General features: G+C 39.8%; 1 protein-coding gene across 2 annotated transcripts in view; it reads right to left on the bottom strand.

The window, feature by feature from the left end:
* The window catches only part of PRPF18 (pre-mRNA processing factor 18), a 45,956-nt gene that overhangs the window by 10,535 nt on the left and 14,477 nt on the right, over positions 1-20,944 (bottom strand). Inside the window, exons 4-9 of one of the 2 annotated variants that reach the window (XM_010365957.2) lie at positions 16,641-16,754; positions 11,563-11,709; positions 9,758-9,826; positions 7,571-7,711; positions 7,373-7,444; positions 4,917-5,072 (exon numbers count right to left, since the gene is read on the bottom strand). In XM_010365957.2, coding sequence (XP_010364259.1) covers positions 4,917-5,072; positions 7,373-7,444; positions 7,571-7,711; positions 9,758-9,826; positions 11,563-11,709; positions 16,641-16,754 — 699 coding nt within the window. The remainder of the gene's footprint in view (positions 1-4,916; positions 5,073-7,372; positions 7,445-7,570; positions 7,712-9,757; positions 9,827-11,562; positions 11,710-16,640; positions 16,755-20,944) is intronic. The other variant, XM_030940426.1, reaches the window with a different exon arrangement.

The following is a 20,944-nucleotide window of genomic DNA, read 5'->3' as shown; positions in this document are numbered from 1 at the left end:
TGACAAATAAAGAATGCCCAAGATGTGAACTTCTTCAAGAGCTATCCGGGAATGACTGAATTTTAAAGTCTCTAAATAATCAAGAGCTTCCTATAATCTATATAAAAGAAGCTTGACCCAAAGTCTGGGCCAGCAGTTACATCTCTATTTGGAAGAATGAACAAAGGCCTTAAAGCTACTACCACCAATTTCTATCTAACCCTAGACTTGAAGCAAGCTAATAAGCTATAGAACTTTCCTTTGATCTGCCTAGAGAGAACCCTCCCTGTGGTATATTTAATTTGTGTGACAAATAGAATACTTTAAATAACTTTCATTGTTTAAGTTCCATAAAGGTTTGCATAAAACCAAAAGATGAAATCTATGTTCCAGTGAAACAGCCCCTTGAATTATTTGCTATCATATTTCATAAAACATATTTTTCACCAGTATTTCTAAATAAAAAAATTATCTCACACATTACAAGTTTCCATTTACATGATGTCCAAAAACAAGCAAAACTAACCAATAATGGTACATGTTAGAATAATGCTTACTTCTGATAGGAGGAGGAGGATTCAGGCTGGCAACAGGCATGAAGGAACCTGCTGGAAATGCTCTAACTCCAGATCTTGTTTTATAGCTTGACATATATGACATGTTATCAAGAATTATTGGGCTATGCCATTAAGGTTAGTAGACTTCAAGCACTACAATGTTTGTTGAGGCATTTTATATCACAATTTAAAAAGAAATAATTATTAAATGATTTTCCTAATTACCTCCTCAGCAAATATCTTAATGTAAAAAAGGTTTTGGGTTCATACATTTACTAGGCAGCAAACTGTGGTTCTCAGCCCATTTGCCTCTTTTCTACACAGTTTTACTGGAACACAGCCACTGGCTGCTTTTGTGCCTTAGCTGCATGGGTGAGTAGTTAGAGATGGCAAGAAGTACAAAGCCCAAGATATTTACTCTCTGATCCTTTAAGAAAAATTTTGCCAACCCTTGACTTAAACTTCACATAATAAATTGTCTTTTTTCTAGGAGAATTCAAATTAATCTCATTCAGATACCAAAGTAACAAGAGGAAGATTCTTTTTTTTTTTTTTTTTTTTTTTTTTGAGAAGGAGTCTCGCTCTGTCACCCAGGCTGGAGTGCAGTGGCCGGATCTCAGCTCACTGCAAACTCCGCCTCCCGGGTTTACGCCATTCTCCTGCCTCAGCCTCCTGAGTAGCTGGGACTACAGGCGCCCGCCACCGCGCCCGGCTAGTTTTTTGTATTTTTTTAGTAGAGACGGGGTTTCACCGTGTTAGCCAGGATGGTCTCGATCTCCTGACCTTTTGATCCACCCGTCTCGGCCTCCCAAAGTGCTGGGATTACAGGCTTGAGCCACCGCGCCCGGCCAAGGAAGATTCTTTAGACAGCTTAGTAAATTACTCAGTAAATTGCAACCAAGAATTTTACAAAACTCTAACATAGGGTGGCCACATTCTTCTGCTTGAGTTACACTATGGGTTTAAGACACAGATCACAAACTGGCATTCTGTTTAGACTTACACAAAGTTAATTTTTTTTTTAGCTGATGCCAACATTTAAAAATAGGAGAGTACTTTTTTTTTTTTTTTTTTCAAAAACCAAGATTTTGCTTCTCATTAAAAAAATAAATGGAAGATCCAGCAACACTGGGACCATATTCCTACAAGGTAACAATGAGCTCAAGTGACTTCATCAACAGAGAGGCCAAGCATTACTGACACTCATTATCGCTTCTGCATCATTCATTTCTCTTACAGCACAGTTGAGAGGAAAATGAAATGCGGCTTCTAGTTGCACCTACATAAGGAGTAGGAAAGTGGAAGACAGACAGAAGCAGAGATTTCTTTAACACTCAGCTCACTCGTTATCTTAGTGACTCTTGGGCAAATGAGTTGAAACTTGAGGTTTAAGCAATGGCCTCTAGGGAAAATGGCAGAAAAGAATGAGAGGAATCTGGCCTGAAGGTCCAAAAAGGGCAATGGTTTATGCCTCCAGACATCAAGAGGTGGGTGTCTTCCTCTATCTCCTACCTTGGGACAATTCTGCCTATTAAAAAGCTTTTTACTATTTTTTGCAACTTCTTGTGAGTCTATAATTATTTCAAAATAAAAATGTTTCCTGAAAAAGCTTTGTCTTACACTGACTAAAAATCTGTCCACTTTCATAAAACAAGTTTAATCCTCTTCCATCAGAAAGTTCTGCCATTTTCTATAGCAGGAAGTTCCCAATCCCTGGGCCGCAGGCCGGCACTAGTCTGTGGCTGGTCAGGAAATGGGCCACACAGCAGCAGGCAAGAGAATTAGCACCTGAGCTCTGCCTCCTGTCAGATCCATGTGGCATCAGATTCTCACAGGAGCGCAAACCCTACTGTGAACAGCACATGTGAGAGATCCAGGTTGCATGCTCCTTACTAACTAACGCCTGATGATCTGAGATGGAACAGTTTCATCCTGAAACCATCCCCCTGACCTCCCCGATCCGTGGCAAAATTGTCTTCCATGAAACCAGTCCCTGGTGCCAAAGATGTCAGGGACCGCTGATCTAGAACTCCTGCCCAGATTCTCACCAAGAGTCTCCTTTCCCAAGGACTAGAAAAAGAACAATTATTATCACCTCTTGCTGTATCATGAATTCATTCAATTAGCAAATACTTATTGAGCACCCACCATGAGTCAGATACTGTTCTAGATTCTAGGGGTACAACACTGAACTATGTTCTTGCCCTGGAGAACCTACACTAAGTTATTAGGTGGCCATATCATACTACCAATTTTATTACACTAAATTTAATCCACTCAATTCTCTTTTTCTTTTTTGACAGGGTCTTGCTCTGCCACTGATACTGAAGAGAAGTGATGCAATCACAACTCACTGCAACCTTGAACTCCCAGGCTGAAGAGATCCTCCTGCCTCAACCTCCCCAGTAGCAAAGACTACAGGCAAACACAACCATGCCTGGCTAGTTTTTATTTTTTGTAGAAACGGGGTCTCACTATGTTGCCACGCTGGTCTTAAACTCCTGGCCTCAGGCAATCTTTCCGCCACAGCCTCTCGAAGTGTTGGGATTACAGGTGTGAGCCACCATGCTCAGGCTCTAATTCTTTTTTATATCCACTGCCCAAATTATAAGCTTAAGCAAATGGGTATATGGATCCAATTTTCTTAATGCTAATCCTTCCTTCCTAAACACTGTATTTTTAGACTCTTCCCTTCTCTCTAGTCTGTCAAGAACTTCTAGAATAGCAGTTTCTTTTCCATCTTAACATACACTCTATCCCTTCTAGTTTCTTGTTGTCTGCAAACGTGATAAACCCATCCTTCGGTACAGTCATCCAAGCCAGTCATTAAAAGGTTGAACAGGACAGCACTGAGGTCCTAAGACCCCTGACATACATCTCTAGCATCTACCCTAAGAGACATGAGTCCATTATTTAATGCTCCGTGGCTTCCCTCTCTCAGTGAGCTATGAGTCCAACCTGATTTGCCCTATCCACAAGAATATCACTGGGTCTACATCAAACCCCTTGCTAAATTTCAGATACAGTATGCTCACCAATTTTCTCTAATCACCTAGTGGGCAAAAGAAGAATGTTTTTTTAATGGGAAGAGAACAGATAAAAAGCAAGAAAAATGGAGTAAGGACAGGTCATTACATAGCTTCCGAAATAAACCAGAATTCTTGAATAAATGCTAGGTATACTTAAAAAAAAAAATCACTCTTTGGGGACGTGAAAATCACATCACTGTTTATAAGAAATGTTCTCTTTCAGGCAAATGATTTAATCATATGAACTTTTATACACTATACCTTTGGCCACAGTATAGATGAACACAATTAGCAAATTGAATCTTTGGAACCTGTTTGCTATTGTTAAAGCTAAGCAACTTTTTTTTTTTTTTTTTTTAACTAAAAGCTTCTGCCTTTAATACACTCACTAGTGGTTATTAAAAAATGGAAATGTGTTTGAATTTCCAGAAGTATATTTGAACTCTGTAAAGTATACAGTTCTCATGAGGGAGTCTGATTGAAATCATACTTTAAAAAGCTATTATATGTGACTAAGGCATAAAGATGACACAAATTAACATTCAGCACTTGGAAGTGAAATAAAAACAAAAAGATAATTCATGAATATGGTAATGACTGTTCTCTGGCACAAAATCTGAAAGCACTTTATGCATTTTAAGTGAACTTCAAATTTTAAGTAAACTTCCAGAGTATCATTGTCAAGTTTTAGAACTATCACCCAGCAAGTCATTTTACAGACACAATCTGGGATTTATGACAATTTGGCAAACACTACATTATAGTTGATTTTCTTCCCACTAAGGAGAAAAGTTTAGCCCAACAGTACCAACAAGTTTATGTGAAGCATGTATAACTTGAAGAAAACCCATCAGCAATTTAGACCTATTCACATGACTAGAGAAGTGTCGTTATATGCTACACGCATTAAAGCCAAGTCTTTACTCTCCATACATTTTGAACCCAGCAGATGTTAGATTTATCTTGAAAGCAACAAAGCAGGATTTACTGTAAAATACTCTAAGTTTGTTGCTCTTCAGTATACTCCCAAATTTCTCTGATGAGCTCAACTTTTACTTGCTAATACATGTCTTTTTTTTAAAAAAAAAAGCAAACTGCAATAGTTTTATTTCAGTGCTAAGGTAATTAAAGCACAATACTTCACCATGTCTTCCAACATATATGAAAGTTGAAAGGTTTTTACTTATTCAGTGAAGGTGGCTTCAATGTCACTGCTTATCAAGAGGGGACTTCCATCCTATCAAGCTGTGTTCTATTTGCTGTAATTCTCTGCCTGCTTTCCAGACTTAGAGTTTTGGGAATTAGAGAATATTCACTTGCAGGGCAATTCCCGGCCCTCCACACTGCTTACCTGAATATATTTCCGCTGAGTTTCATCATTTAAAACATGTGCAACATGCTTGGAAAAAATCTTTTCTCTGCCAGTTCTAGCATGGATACCAACCATAGTGACACCGATGGGCCAAGGCGCATTTCCAATGGCCATCTGAAGATAAGCATCATTTGCCTGAAAGGAAAGTGTAAGAAGAAATCAGAAATGCAGAAATGCAATGGCTCAAATTCTTATTCAAAGTATTTCATAGCCCTTTATGATGTAATTTTCATCCACCTTTTGGGCACATCAAAAATATTACCATTACTGTTATTCTAACAAAACAGATTAAAACATAGGGTAACAGACTGCCCTGCCCAGGACCACCAATGTCCATGGAAAAACAGAAACCAAAGCTAGGTTGCGAGTAAAAAAAAGGCAAGCATTCCTTTGCAGCTTTTGTGTGCTGGAAATTAATACATCTCAGATCTGGAATTACCAAGTAGGCACTTCGATGCACTGATGAAAATTCTAGTTTCGGTCTCCTTTAGACCCAGTCTTCTCCACAGGGGGTCATGTAGAAGACAGGGGCTAAGTAGTTTTTCATCATCCAACCCTATACAATATCCACTCCCTACACAGCATCGTGGCTCCCCGAAGGCAGCAGGGGCTCGGTATGTGGGGACCACCACACAGGGTCTATAACAGATGTGTAAACAGAGAGGAAACACTGGCGCTCCAGTCGAATAGCTGAAGGATGAGATTGCTCCACTTTGCCCCCCACCTGCCAAAAACCTTTAAAGAAGAGCCCCAAAAAATGAAGATAGAAACCAATGAAGACAAATGGCTCTTTTTCCTAACCAAGCTGGCTAGCTGTGAGGAAGAATGAGAAAAACAGAAAGCAAATAAATTCTAAAAGACCTCCAGGTTTAAGAGAAGCTTATAAAGCCAGGCCTCAAGGAGATTTTAATTTTAAAAAATCAGACACCTATGAGATTGACAGGCAGAGTTAATATTTTTTTTAATCAGATACTACAGACAGGGTAGCTGGAAGATCATTTTCTACCCTAAAGATAAATTTGAACTTGCTCTGCTCAACAGATTTTATAAAGCTTAATTTTAAAAGGGTATATGTACATTTTAATCACTAATTTTCATGTGTATAAATTTTAACATTGGATCTTAACTAATAAAAATTTCAATATTTAGTTTCCCCCAAATTCCAAAGAAACTGTCTAAACAGGTTATTAAAGCTTCTTGGTTCTTTCTGTAGTTTGTATGAAATAAGCTTGCACTTGCACTTAGTTCTGATATGTGATCACAAGAAAAGGCAGTAAGAGGAGAGGCATCCATTCTAGCAGGCAGTGATGTGCATTCTTCCTGCAGTGACAGTGACCTTATCCATCCACGCCAGTGCAACCATCCTTAGTAAGAAACATGCAACTGACAGAAACTAAGAAGAAATTTCTAACTGTAAGGCAAATATATTTTAAGAAAGCTGGCTGGCTCTTGAAAAGAGTAAAATCACTGCAGGAACCTCATTAGACTAAGGCTCTAATCAAGTAAATCATCCGGTCACTCGAGAATGCCAGAAGTCCCTTGTTACGTGAGTATACAGATACAGCATTGAATAAGCAATGTCATTCCGAGTTCCCTACCGCTCTGGCACTGTCAGTGGGGTTGCTGCACTGAAATGCTCTACTCCTAGTGCCTTGGGAGGCACAGCCACAAGAAGCCTCCCTCAAACTCTGTCCTTTCCTCATCTCCACTACTGGTGCATTGGGCCCTTCTCTTCTTGTTCCCCTGTAGCAACTGATAGTCCTCCTCTCATCCCTTTCTAAACTCTACCTCAGGGAGCCCTGGACACCAGTACGCTTCCTCTCACCGCCGCCTCCCAGAGCCCATTCCGGAGTATAGACATTGGGGCGAGGGAGGACAGTCTTCCCCTGCACGGGTCTGCAGCACTGAAATGGGAGAGATGAGTTCTGGAAGCCTTGCTTGAACCATTTCCCCATAGAAACAATTACAAAGAGGGGTTAAATTCCACTGTACCATCAGTACAACACTTCAGCTATATTACAGATTAAAGGGGCTTTTATAACCATCCTGGGAAACTCATCTATACAACGTTGTTTTTACGGGAAAATCTGTTTCAAGACATAATCAGCCATTTACAAAACTTTGAAATTCAATCCCATTCATAAAATGAACACTGCCTATATACAGTTCATGCTCTGAAGAACCTTTAGGCCTACTTTAAAAATGACTAAGAGCGTACAGATGAGGTCTGTATTTTCTTAGTCAGGTTTGTTATTCAATGCCTAACAGTAAAGCTGGCAAATACAATAGAAAATAAAATGCTTTTTACTACTAACTCATCACATATTTATTCTTAAATCTACTATGTAAAATCCTCCTGTCTCAAATGAACATTATATTATGTACATAACCTAGATATACTCTTAACAATTTCAAAGAACAGCATGGGAATGTACCTTCACATATTCTCTCTGCAACATGAATTTAATAATATCCGTTATTGATTCTTTAATATCAGCAGGAAGATTCTGAAACAAAAAATAAGAAGAAGAAATTTTGGAAGCTACTATGTATAGTGAAAAAACAGACTGCATTTATTCTAAATTTACACTGTATTTTTTAAGTCAGTTAAAGTATTTTCCAAGAAACCTCACCCTTTTCCGTAGCTTTCTGAAAAGTGGTCTGAGGTAGGACTCGGTCTGTTTCTGGGTCGCACTGTTCAGTTTACCCTGCACACTGCGCTTCACATAATCTTCTCTGCCATTCAATTCTTTAGCCCAAACGCCAAGAAGAAACTGTTGAAAGGACGGGTAAATTTAGACTACAATGCCACCCAGTGGTTCAGTAAATTTAAATGCTCTCTAGCACACAAAGACAGAATACAATCATCCTTAAAGTAAATGCCTTCATTAAAACACCACCAAATAATATAGAATTAATAAGCTAGTTCTGCTTATTCGTCATGATAATGCTTTGAAGTAGTACCTTTGGCAAGTCACTAATTTCCCTAGTCTACATCTATTCCCAGCTCAAGATAATATGCTTCCCTCAAAAAAGAACTATCAAGTTTCATAGTTAACTATTTGACAGGAAATAAACTTGTATTTGTATTTGTATTACATACATAAAATTCAACAAGTTACAAAAAAACTGGACTTTCTACATATGCTGTACAGACCACGATTAAGTTTAAAAACCACTCAAGCACCTGACTAAAGGAGAGGAAGGAGAAAGAGAAACAGAAATAAAGAAGCCAAGACCCAGCATACCCACCCCCACCCCTAGAGAACTACCTCACGCCCCTCAGGTTTAACTGTATAAAGGGCACCCGTTCTGGAAGTAGCAAACAGAGAAGCCTGACGAGGATGTTTTCCTCTAGGCGCATCATCTATGCATATCCTATAAAAGAAGAGGCCATCATTCAAAGAGGAAATTCTAGTTCATACTAGTTCCTACGCCCTATCTAGTTCCATGCCGTATCCTCGATATATTCAGAATCTTGATGACTAATATGTTGTATCTAAACTGTACATACAAGAAAAAGCATTCCTTGCATGCAAATCTCTTGGTCTGAACACAGTTTGTGAATAAACATTAAAATATCTGGGATTTGTTCACACTCTACCTAGACCACTAAAGAGAGAAATGTTGAGAAGAAAGTTGGAATCAGCAAGTCATAGCAAAAACAGGCAGTTATCTGTAGAAATGAACAAATGAACACTCTCTGAAAGGTTACAAAGAAAACTAAACAATTAGCTGGGCATGGTGGTACATGCCCTCTACTCGGGAGGCTGATGAGCCCAGGATTTCAAGGTTACAGCGAGTTATGATGACACCACTGCACTCCAGCCTGGGCACCAGAGAAAGACCCTTTCACCAAAACAAAAACAAAAACAAAAAAGCTAGAACCCTCTTCTTCCTTGGGTTATCTAAAAAAAATAAGAAATTCAGCTGGACACTGTGGTTCACACCTGTAATCCCAGGACTTTGGGAGGCCAAGGCAGGGAGATCATTTGTGGTCAGGAGTTCAAGACCAGTCTGGCCAACAGGGGGAAACCCTGTCTCTACTGAAAAATTTATATATATATATACGTACAAAAATTAGTCAGGTGTGGTGGCATGCTATTCGGGAGGCTGAGGCAGGAGAATTGCTTGAATCCGGGAAGCAGTGGTTGCAGCAAGCCGAGATTGTGCCACTGCATTCCAGCCTGGGCAACAGAGCAAGATTCTGTCTCAAGAAAAAAATAAGAAACTCTACCAACTTCTTATTAATTCTGCTGTTGTGATTCTTTTCTATGTATTTACATTAATGAGCCAGCTTTAAAAAACATGCCACAAGAAAAGTAGGCCAGGCACAGTGGCTCACACCCGTAATCCCAGCACTTTGGGATGCTGAGGTAGGTGGATCTCCTGAGGTCAGGAGTTCAAGACCAGCCTGGCCAACATGGTGAAACCCCGTCTCTACTAGAAATACAAAAATTAGCCGAGCGTGGTGGTGCGCGCCTGTAATGCCAGCTACTCAGGCGACTGAGGCAGGAGAATCACTTGAACCTGGGAGGTGGAGGTTGCAGTGAGCTGAGATTACGCCATTGCACTCCAGCTTGGGAGACAAGAGCGAGACTCTGTTTTTAATAAAAAAAAAAAAAAAAAAACGCCACAAGTAAATATGCATTTTCTCTAACTGCTGTATCTAGTACATAGCGATATCATAAACATCATGTATGTGCGAGAAATGTGTATTGAGGTTTCCCCGTTCCAGCCTTTAACCCTTGGTAATCCAAAAATATAAGAATAGTTCATAAGGATCCAAGGCATCCTCCTCCCCGGCCTAAGACACGCACCTTGAGGAATTTGGTGATGATGTCCATGTCTTTATGATCATCGCCTTTCCCTAAGGACTCTCCCAGTGCCTGAAGAAAAACAAACAATGCTTCTGTTCATTAATACAGAGCAACAACTGCACGTATATATTACCAACACCAGTCTAAACATGGCTCTTGGTCACACATGCGGTTCAATTTTTACTTAAAAACCTGATGGAATTTCTAGATAAGAAATCAAAAACAAAAAACATGGATTTGCCACTTAAACTTGGAGAGCATGTTATCTTTTATGAAAAGTCATGAGGTGGTAATGAATGTGAGATTTCTTTTTGGGTGGGGGAACAAAAATATTCTAAAATTAGATTGTGATGACGGTTGCACCATCATGTGAATACACTAAAAACCACTGATTTGTATATGTTACATTGGTCAATTGTATGGTATGTCAATATCTCAATAAAGCTGTTTTTTAAAAATAAATAAATAAATACACCAATGGGGGGAAAAAAGCACACAACTGGTTGCCCATACCAATTATTTTAGTAAAATTTAGGGAACATAGACAGGTATTGGAGGAAGGAGGAGATTAAAATGACATCTTCCTCAACTATGATCTCATTCAGAGGGACAGCTACACGTGCAAGAGCCAGGAATTAAAGGAAACATAAAAATAACAGTTTATGTTTCCTTAAGCATTAAGAACTTTAACCCGTATTTATTTTACACGCTAGATATTTACATGATACAAAATTGCTTTTTTTTTTTTTTTTTTTGAGACGGAGTCTTGCTCTGCCGCCCAGGCTGGAGTGCGGTGACCGGATCTCAGCTCACTGCAAGCTCCACCTCCTGGGTTCACGCCATTCTCCTGCCTCAGCCTCCCACGTAGCTGGGACTACAGGCGCCCGCCACCTCGCCCTGCTAGTTTTTTGTATTTTTTAGTAGAGACGGGGTTTCACCGTGTTAGCCAGGATGGACTCAATCTCCTGACCTCGTGATCCGCCCGTCTCGGCCTCCCAAAGTGCTGGGATTACAGGCTTGAGCCACCGCGCCCGGCCCAAAATTGCTTTTTAATTAAGATTATACATTAACACTCCACAAGCAGCACTGTGGCAAAAATTAGACAGCAAGATATTGCCAAGTGTTGGCAGGGCTGGAAAGACACGAGGCCCTCACACTGCTGCATGTAGACTAGGACAGCCATTCCAGAGAGCCACTTGGCAGTACTTAGACAAGTTAAATATACATATATAAATCCCACAATCCCATTTTGTTAGGCCATGATGGTTATGCACAAGACTGTTCATCAGAAAGCTGTCTGTGGTAGGAGGGAGCTGGGAACAATCTAGCTGTCCATCATTACTGGAGAACAAAAAGTCAAATGCAGTGAATGGCATAACACATGGAATCCTATGTAGCAATTAAAAGCAAAGGATTCAATGTACATACAGCATCAAGGATGGCTCTTAAAAACATAGCGCTAAATGAAAAAAAGACAAGTAAAAAACAGAATAAAGAATGTCACAGCATAACATCATTTCTGTAAATCAAAAATACATGCTCACAAAACACTGCAGGTCACAAGAGCACCAACAAACAGAAGGATGTGCATCTAACATATTAGAATGGGCTCCTTTTGAAGGCAGGAAGTAGGGGAATGTGAGTGGAGGATGAGAAAAGGGGGAGTAAATAAATAAAAGCGGGGAGTAAATAAACAAAGACCAAAGATGACAGTGTGCTATGCACTCAACAATCTGCCTGACTCAGCATCTGCTCCAGAGGAAAGAAGGGTGCCAGCGATGTGCTGGGCTTGGTATAGAGATTACCTCTAACTCTTCAATTGTGGTGTTTTCCTCATGAACTTTCAGATCATTCTGTGTGTCTTCCTCTCCAGGCTCCTGACCACCGACGATTTCATTGAGGTACTGCTGATCAATCTTGTCCAAGGCTGCTTTCAAATCATTCCTCAACCCCTAAGAAAAGTAAAAAAGGAAGAACACCTGTTACGAAATTTCACTGTTGTTTCACCTTTGATTTTTCATTAATAACAGCAATTATTTCTCCCCCCACAAGAAGAGCTCAGCAAAAGCAGGAACTCAAATGACATCAATTTATCACACAATTATCATTATTGTTCACTTAAATTCTTTTTTTTTTTTTTTTTGAGACGGAGTCTCGCTCTGTCGCCCAGGCTGGAGTGCAGTGGCCGGATCTCAGCTCACTGCAAGCTCCGCCTCCCGGGTTCACGCCATTCTCCTGCCTCAGCCTCCGGAGTAGCTGGGACTACAGGCGCCGCCACCTCGCGCGGCTAGTTTTTTGTAGTTTTTAGTAGAGACGGGGTTTCACCGTGTTAGCCAGGATGGTCTCGATCTTCTGACCTCGTGATCCGCCCGTCTCGGCCTCCCAAAGTGCTGGGATTACAGGCTTGAGCCACTGCGCCCGGCCCACTTAAAGTTAATTCTTATGGACATATTTAAATTAAAACAATGCATGAACAGGCCGGGCGCGGTGGCTCAAGCCTGTAATCCCACCACTTTGGGAGGCCGAGATGGGTGGATCATGAGGTCAGGAGATCGAGACCATCCTGGCTAACACGGTGAAACCCCGTCTCTACTAAAAAAAAATACAAAAATCTAGCCGGGCGAGGTGGCGGGCGCCTGTAGTCCCAGCTACTCTGGAGGCTGAGGCAGGAGAATGGCGAGAACCCGGGAGGCGGAGCTTGCAGTGAGCTGAGATCCGGCCACTGCACTCCAGCCTGGGCGACAGAGCGAGACTCCGTCTCAAGAAAAAAAAAAAAAGAAAAAAAAAAACAATGCATGAACAATGGCCAGTCTGCTGGTCAGAAAAAAAATACACGTGAGTGACGAATCCAAATAAGAATCTTCATAAATGCTGTAATTTTCTAATGAGGCTTAGTGAAAGTGGTAGGTCTCCATTAGAGTTCCCAACCCATTTGCCCAGCTCATTTACAATGTCTAACCTCAACTACTGTGAACTCCCAAAACATTCAGAAATGTCGGTGTAATAAAATCGGTGCCTCATCTATATTCCAGGTTCTCAGCTATGTCTCTAGCAAACCAGCAAATTCATTTTATGCACGTATGGTTCACGACCATTTAATGAAAAATGGAAGCCTCATCTTCCTAAAAATGAATGAGAATCAGCTGCAAGATTTAAGAGCCAAGGAAACATGACCATGAGGCAGCTATAGGGTAATGGTTGAGAGTGAAGGTTATCTGCGTTCAAATCCTTGCCACATACTATTAAACAGCTCTTCAACAGCTTGCTTAACCCCTGCATGCCTCAGTAGCCTCACCTACAGAATAGGAGTAACGGCACCATCTACTATGTAGTGCTGTAACGAGGATGCTATTTTTTATTTCAAGGAACAGTTACTATGTGATGAGGTTGTTCCAGAACCTCGCAAACATCAACTCAAATAAGTAAACTAAGAAATGGACGATGTGCTTTGAACAGTTACTGGAGCACAGCGCACATTCAACCAATGTTAACTCCTAACGTTCTTACACGGAAAGCATCCGATCATTGTCTACTGTCCCTTCATAAACACAGAAGAGAAACATACAACTCAAAACACTTATAATTTCTCAAACACTGACTGATCACCTGCTGTGTATAAAGTATGATGCCAGGCGTTCCCAGAGGTCACCTTGTTGAATTCTCAGTGCATCCTGGTGAGCCAAGTATCACTGCCTCTGTTTTACCAATGAGGATTCTAAGGCTCAAGCAGATTAAAAGACCTGCCAATGGTCACATAATTGATGATTATCATCCAGGAATGGAATCCAGACCTTGTGCTCCTGTGCTTTCTCCTCAGAACCTCTAGATGCACGGCACGAGACTTGGCATGCAAAGGTAAAACAGCCTTTGCCCACCAGGAAGAGATAAATATGCACATAACTCTAATAATAGTAAAAAACAGTAAGTACACTAACAAAGGTTTACTCATAGGCGCATGGAAAAGGAAGCAATTAATTCTGACTGGGATCAAAAATAGATTCCGAGAAAAGATGTGGTCATTGAATTGCATGTGAAAGTATAAAAACAAGATTTCACACAAAGCATACAAGACAGAAACACAGCAAGCAAAGGAAAAATGATCATTATAGACACAGAGGACTGAAGGCAACTGCTAGTGTTGTGGGGCTGGAATGGCAATGCTGGGAAGTGAAGCAGGAAAGTGGTTTGGCAACGAAGAAAGCAGTGAGACAGCCCAGGCTAGCAGACAGGGAGCAGGTCGGGGAGCGGGCCTGGCCAGCCCCAGATATTCCCGCCATTCCAACTGAGATGCCAGGAAAGGGGCAAGATATCAGCTTAGAAGACCAGTCCAGGGGAGGCCTCAGATGACTTCAGCCACAGCCTTCATCTCACTGCAATCACAAGAAAGACCCCAAGCAAGATACTGCCCAATCCAGCCCAATCAAACCACAGAACTGGTAATTAAGACAATAACAAATTATCTTAAGCTACCAGGTTTCAGGGTAGCTTGTTAGTCACCAAAAACAGATTCTGTAATAATAAATCCTTTACAATAAACACTAGTAAGTTTTGGAGTAGTCTGTTACACAGTCATAGATAACCACACCTGTTTCTCAATAATTCAGAAAGCAAGTAGATAAAAAGTTAGCAAGGCCACAGAAGACCTGAACAACACTATCATCATTGGCATTTGTAGAACTGCATCATGAAAGCAAAACAATATATACTCTTTTCAAGAGCCCATGGAATAAACCATATGCTAAGCCATGAAACAAGATCAGAACCTTAAATGTAAAAGCTAAAACTATAATATTAAGCTTCTAGAAGAAAATAAAGAATATCTATTTGAAACCTTGGGATAGGCAAAGATTTCTTAAGCAGGACACAAAAAGCAATGACCATAAAAGGAAAAAATCAATAAATTGGACTTCATCAAAATATAAAACTTCTGGGCCGGGCACTTTGGGAGGCCAAGGCAGGAGGATCCCTTGAGTCCAGGAGTTCAAGATCAGCCTGGGCAACATGAGGAGGCCCCATCTCTACAAAAGTTAAAAAATCAGCTGGGCATGGTGGCGCACACCTGTGGTCTCAGGTACTTGGAAGGCTGAGGTGGGAGACTGCTTAAGCCCAGGAGCTAGAGGCTGCAATGAGCCATGACCCTGCTGAACTCCAGCCTGGGTGAGAGTGAGACCCTGACTCAAAAAGCATGTGTGTGTACACACACACACACACACACACACACACACACACACACCCCCTCCTGTTCAGCAAAAGATTCAATTAAGAGAACAGGTAAGCCAGAAACTACAAAAAAAATAGTCACGAAAAATATTTGTATATCTGACAAAGAACTTCTATCCAGAATATATAAAGAATTCCTATAATCCATTAACAAAAAGACAAGTTTATTTTTAAAATGAACAAAAGGCGCTTGTAATCCCAGCTACTTGGGAGGCTGAGGTGGGAAGACTGCTTAAGCCCAGGAGGTTGCGGCTGCCATAAGCCATGATTATGCCACTGCATTCCAGCGTAGGTGACAGAGTGAGACCCTGCCTCAAAAATAAATAAATAAGGGGAGACTTCAATAGACACTACACAAATGAAGACAAGTCTATGAAAAGATGCTCCTCATCTTTAGTCATCAGGCAATGTGATTAAAGTCACAATGAGCTACTACCAGACACACAAGAGAACGGTTAAAATTAAAAAGACTAACAATACCACATGCTGGGGTTTGGAAATGACTGGTAATTCTTATGAAGTTAAGCATACATCTACTCTTACTATCCAGCAATTCTACTTCTAGGTATCTCCCCAAGAGACGTAACATATTTACTCAAGAAAAATAACAGAGTTCCAAAAAAAGATTTGCATAAGAATGGTCTCGCAGTTTTATTCCTTTTTTTTTTTTTTTTTTTGAGATGGCGTCTCACTCTGTCGCCAGGCTGGAGTGCAATGGCGCGATCTCAGCTCACTGCAACCGCCGCCTCGTGGGTTCACGTGATTCTCTTGCCTCGGCCTCCTGAGTAGCTGGGACTACAGGTACACGCCACCACACCCAGATAATTTTTGTATTTTTAGTAGAGGCGGGGTTTCACCATGTTGGCCAGGATGGTCTCGATCTCTTGACCTTGTGATCCACCCACCTCGGCCTCCCACCGTGCTGGGATTATAGACGTGTGCCACCACACCCAGTCAGCAGTTTTATTTCTAATAGCCCAAAGCTGGAAACAAAGTTTGATATATTCATACAACTGAGTATCACTGGAAAATGAAAAGGAAACTAGTGGTATCTGCAGTAACATGGATGAACCTAAAAACTGTTATGCTGAGCATAAGGAGCCAGACACACAATCTATGAGTCTATCTGTATGAAATATGAGAACAAGCAAAATTAATCCATGATGACAAAATTCAAATGGTGGCTGCCTAGGAGGGGGCGAGGAGAAATATGGGGATTGGCTGAGAAGGGGTACTGGGGAAATTTCCTTTCTTTTTTCTCAACTTTTAAGTTCAGGGGTACAGGTGCAAGATGAACAGGTTTGTTACATAGAGAAATGTGTGTCATGGTGGTTTACTGCACAGATCGTCCCATCACCCAGGTATTAAGCCCAGCATCCATTCGCTATTGTTCCTGATGCTCTCGGGGAAATTTCTTTGGTGACAAGAATGTTCTATTTCTTTATAAGGGCAGTGGTTATATGCTTGTATGGATTTGTCAAAATGCATTAAATGTTATACTTAAGAAATGTGCTTTGCAAAAAATTAATGAAAACTTCCATTCAGCAGCAATAATCTGGCCACTTTATTTTTCCATTGTTGCCTACAGTAATGCAATTAGTCAAACCCTATTCTACTGAATGCAGTACAGTCATATCTTTCTAGCTTTGTTCTGTCCTCTTACCTTGTTAACTTCTGGTGTGAGGATCTCTATTTTCCTTAAACGCTGAAAAGCATCATAATCAGTTTCTCCAAATAGTCTGATTGGTTCTCCTCTTTCTCTCAATCTTCTGATTACCTACAAAGTGAAACAGATACCCAGTAAATTATTTAACTTTATTTATTTATTTATTTATTTTTGAGACAGTCTCACTTTACCGCCCAGACTGGAGTGCAGTGGCGTAATCTTGGCTCACTGCAACCTCCGCCTCTCTGGTTCAAGCAATTCTCCTGCCTCAGCCTCCCGAGTAGCTGGGACTACAGGCGCACGCCACCACACCCAGCTTATTTTTGTATTTTTAGTAGAAACAGGGTTTCAACATGTTGGCCAGGATGGTCTCAATCTCCTGCCCTTGTGATCCACCTGCCTCGGGCTCCCAAAGTGCTGGGATTACAGGCGTGTGCTACTGTATCCAGCTATTTAACTTTTGAGAGAGGAAAAAACTAAACATCTCAAAAACAATTTGTATATTACACCTTAAAAGCCAAGCCTGGTGTTCAACAAAGCTAATCATCCAAATACATGCTTCTGTGTAAAGTATAAATTCCTTCAAATATTTTAAATCATTTCAATTAAGCTAAACAAAGATGTTTCCAAATCAAACAGAAAATCAAGTACTTTAGTTAAAAATCTATTTTGACTCAAAAGTCACTGTTATTAATTTTATTACCAAATAGCTCCTAAAAAGCGGTCTGACCTCTGACTCTACAATTCAAGTCTAAAGAAAGCCCCTCATATAAACCACCTGCCCCTAATATAAACCACCTCTTCCACTGAGAGAGTAAAACAAAATTCTTTTTTGTAAGAAAAGGGGCATGTTTGTAGCCCTCAATTTACATCATTATAACTGTTCTTAGTCTTCTTTTAAAAACAATGGAAAGACAATAGTAATCCCTATGCCAGCATATTCTTGGTGATCAAACACTTGTTTTGAAATGTAGATGCAAAAAGTAAGCTGTTTCTTCTTTAATTTTCCATGAACAGATACACTGTATTATCGTCACACCTTAAGTAACCATAAAGTTTAAGTCGTTTAGCTCAGTGCTTCAATAGGACCAATCTGTGCAGCAGGACACACAGGAAAAACACTAAGATAGGAGGGAATGGAAGCATTTATAGAGGAAGGAAAATCAAATCTGAAGGCAGGTGATAACTACCATAATAGAGAGTCCACATTGTAATACCACCATCAAACCAAAACTTCTCCCTCAGAAAAGAGGGAGTTACAATCTGCATATGCAGAGCTTTTAAGATGCTGAAAACCTATTTCCAAACTTGGGTGATGGTTATATGAATATTTATTTTGTAATTATTCATAATTATTCATACATGTGTAACGTATATTGCCCTAATACGTTTCATATACTTTATATACATGCTATATGTCATTTTAAAAAGGAAGAAAGAAATAGAAAATTTAATAAATATTAGTCCAAATTTTTTTTAAAAAGCAGTAATAAGAAACACCAAGAGCTTTACCTGGGAGCATAAACAGCATCACACCCAAAATCCACTGGGAGGGCTCTCACTGGATTAACAGAAGTTTGATATTAAAACAAATTTAACAGGTCATCTAGCACTATCTCCAATTAATGCAGAAATGACCTCACAAACACCCTTGTCAGGTCCCTGTCTGACAAACGACAGGAATCACATTTCTTCATGAAACATCCCATCCCACTGTTTGGACAGATATGTTTTGCTTCTCAAAACTGATACCTACTTTCCCTCAAACTTCTACCCATTTATCCCAGTTCCACTTTATGAAACTACAGAGAATATTCCGATTTTCCAAAATCAGAGCTACTTTCATTGGATTTCTAAAGATATCTCTAGTTATTCTTCTCTCCAGCCTCAGCATTCTAAATTCCTTCACCTCATCTTCACATGATGGTTTCTAGAGTCAGTCATCATTCCCCTGAAAGTTTCCTTTTGTGCAATGTCTGTCATAAGCATGTGGTAATGTAGAACTAAAAAATAATACTGCAAACATGTCAACCTGTGAGAAGTACAGAATACTTTGATCTAGACACTATATTTCTATGACTTACATTCAGCCCTATCCACAACTACAGAGGTAGAACAGATGAAAGATGACCCTAAGTCAGTCAAAGACAAAAAGAACCTAAACAGAAAAAAGAACCTAAACAGAAAAAAGAAAGGGAATGTGAACAAAACACTGCTTAAGATTGGGTGCTATAACTTAGGCCACGTTGTGAGGAGTGCATAATATTTTTCTGGTTATCAGTTTAAATAGTTAACTCTCATCTATCTGGAATTATATAACAGTGGTTCTGTCTAAAGGCAAGGTAATAAACTACCTGACTTCAAAGTTTCTTTTGGTGCAAGAATTCTATTATTCTAATTTTTTAAATAAAGCAGCTGAAATATACCAGCACCACCACCACCTCCCCCCCAAAATGGCACAGAGACTAAAGGGACATCACTGAAAGAACCTAAGCCTCTGAGTCCTCTTTTGCTATTTCAATACATGCTCCCTGAGCAAAGGCAGGAACTTCTTCCCCCAATCATGTCTAGTACTTAACTGATGTACCACTATTAATCAGTAACAATGGTTTAATAATGATGGATCTCACAAAAAGAACAACTTCTTAAAACTACTTCGTCTTTTAACTCAAGCTTTTCAATGTTTAAAGATAAAGTAAATTCTACACCAGGTGCGGTGGCCCTCGCCAGTAATCCCAGCACTTTGGGAGGTCGAGGTGAGCAGATCACCTGAGTCAGGAGTTCAAGACCAGTCCGGCCAACATGGCAAAACCTTGTCTCTACTAAAAATACAAAAATTAGCCATGCCTGGTGGCGCATACCGGTAGTCCCAGCTACTCGGGGGGCTTAGGCTTGAGAATCTCTTGAACCCAGGAGGTGGAGGTTGCAATGAGCCTAGATCATGCCAGTGCACTCCAGCCTGGGAGACACAGCGAAACTTTGTCTCAAAAAATCAAAAAGTAACAGAATTCTAAAAAATGTAAGTGACATGAAATTTCAAGTATTTTTCTAAGAAGTTAATACATGCTCACTTGAGATACAAAATTAAAATATAAAGAAAATTATATTTTTTATATATAAAGAATGAGTTCATAAAGGTAGTGGAAAAAAACACTAACATATCTTTTTTTAACTCTTAGGAATAGAGGAAACCTTTGTAAGCATGATGCCCAAAACAAAAACAAAAACAAAAAACCATAATGAAAAAGGCTGATGTCACAGCATAGAAATGTAAAACTTCCACATGGCAAAAAACAAATGATACACTGATAAATACATATATATACTATGTACATGTGATACATACACACTTAGGAACACAGGTTAACACCCTTAATATATAAACATGTTGATCTCCAAAGCAATAAAGACAAATTTCACAATATAAAAACAGCAATTCCACAAACAGGGACATTAACGAACACTGAAAACGTGACAACATGCTCAATTCTAATCATCACTAACAGAAAGTTTCACGTTAACACAAGGTACCTATTTCACCCATCAGTTTGGCAAACATTTAAAGTAATAATACTGTTTTCAGATTGGCAAAGGCTGAAACATTTCAAAATAAACAGTTGACAGAAATGCTAGGAAGTCTGATATACTTACAGTTGGAAAGTAAATTGGCACAGCTTCTTTGTAGGATAATTCCACACACCATCGAAAATTACATAGACACACTCTCTGACCAGAAATTCTTTTCCTAGGAAATTATCCTATTGATAAACTTATACAAATATCAAGACATATGTATAAGGAAGTTCACCTCAGCACTGTATGTAAAGGCAAACAACTGGAAGTAATTTATCAGTAAAGAGCTAATTGTAACAAATTGCAGAACTACTACTAAAAACAACACCTAAATTTGTTGAGTAACTCACGTTTAAGTACTGTTCTCTTCATGTATTATCTTATTTTATCATGAAAGTCTCCTGAGGTAGACCCAATTGTTACCCTCATTCAGACATAAGGAAATCCAGAAACAGACCAGGTAACCTGCCAAAACCACGTTTACTGTGAAAAATGTTCATACACACACACACCCCAACATAAAATGGCCTTCAAAATGTATTTTTAAGTGAAAAGACTAAGGTACAAATGCATGTAATCTCATTTGTGTGAAAGGAAAAAAAGGTATACACATACACACTGATGCTTGTACAAGTGAAGAACTGCGTAGGAGAAGGACTGATGGGGGCAGAGGGGGAGTGGGGGAAAATGGAAGATAGGAAAAGGGAAGAAATTTTTGTTTTATAGCC

This window comes from Rhinopithecus roxellana, chromosome 11, assembly GCF_007565055.1.
Source record: "Rhinopithecus roxellana isolate Shanxi Qingling chromosome 11, ASM756505v1, whole genome shotgun sequence".
Classification (NCBI taxonomy): Eukaryota; Metazoa; Chordata; class Mammalia; order Primates; family Cercopithecidae; genus Rhinopithecus; species Rhinopithecus roxellana.
Note: the sequence above shows the minus strand (reverse complement) of the source record. Positions and strands in the feature narration are given on the sequence as shown.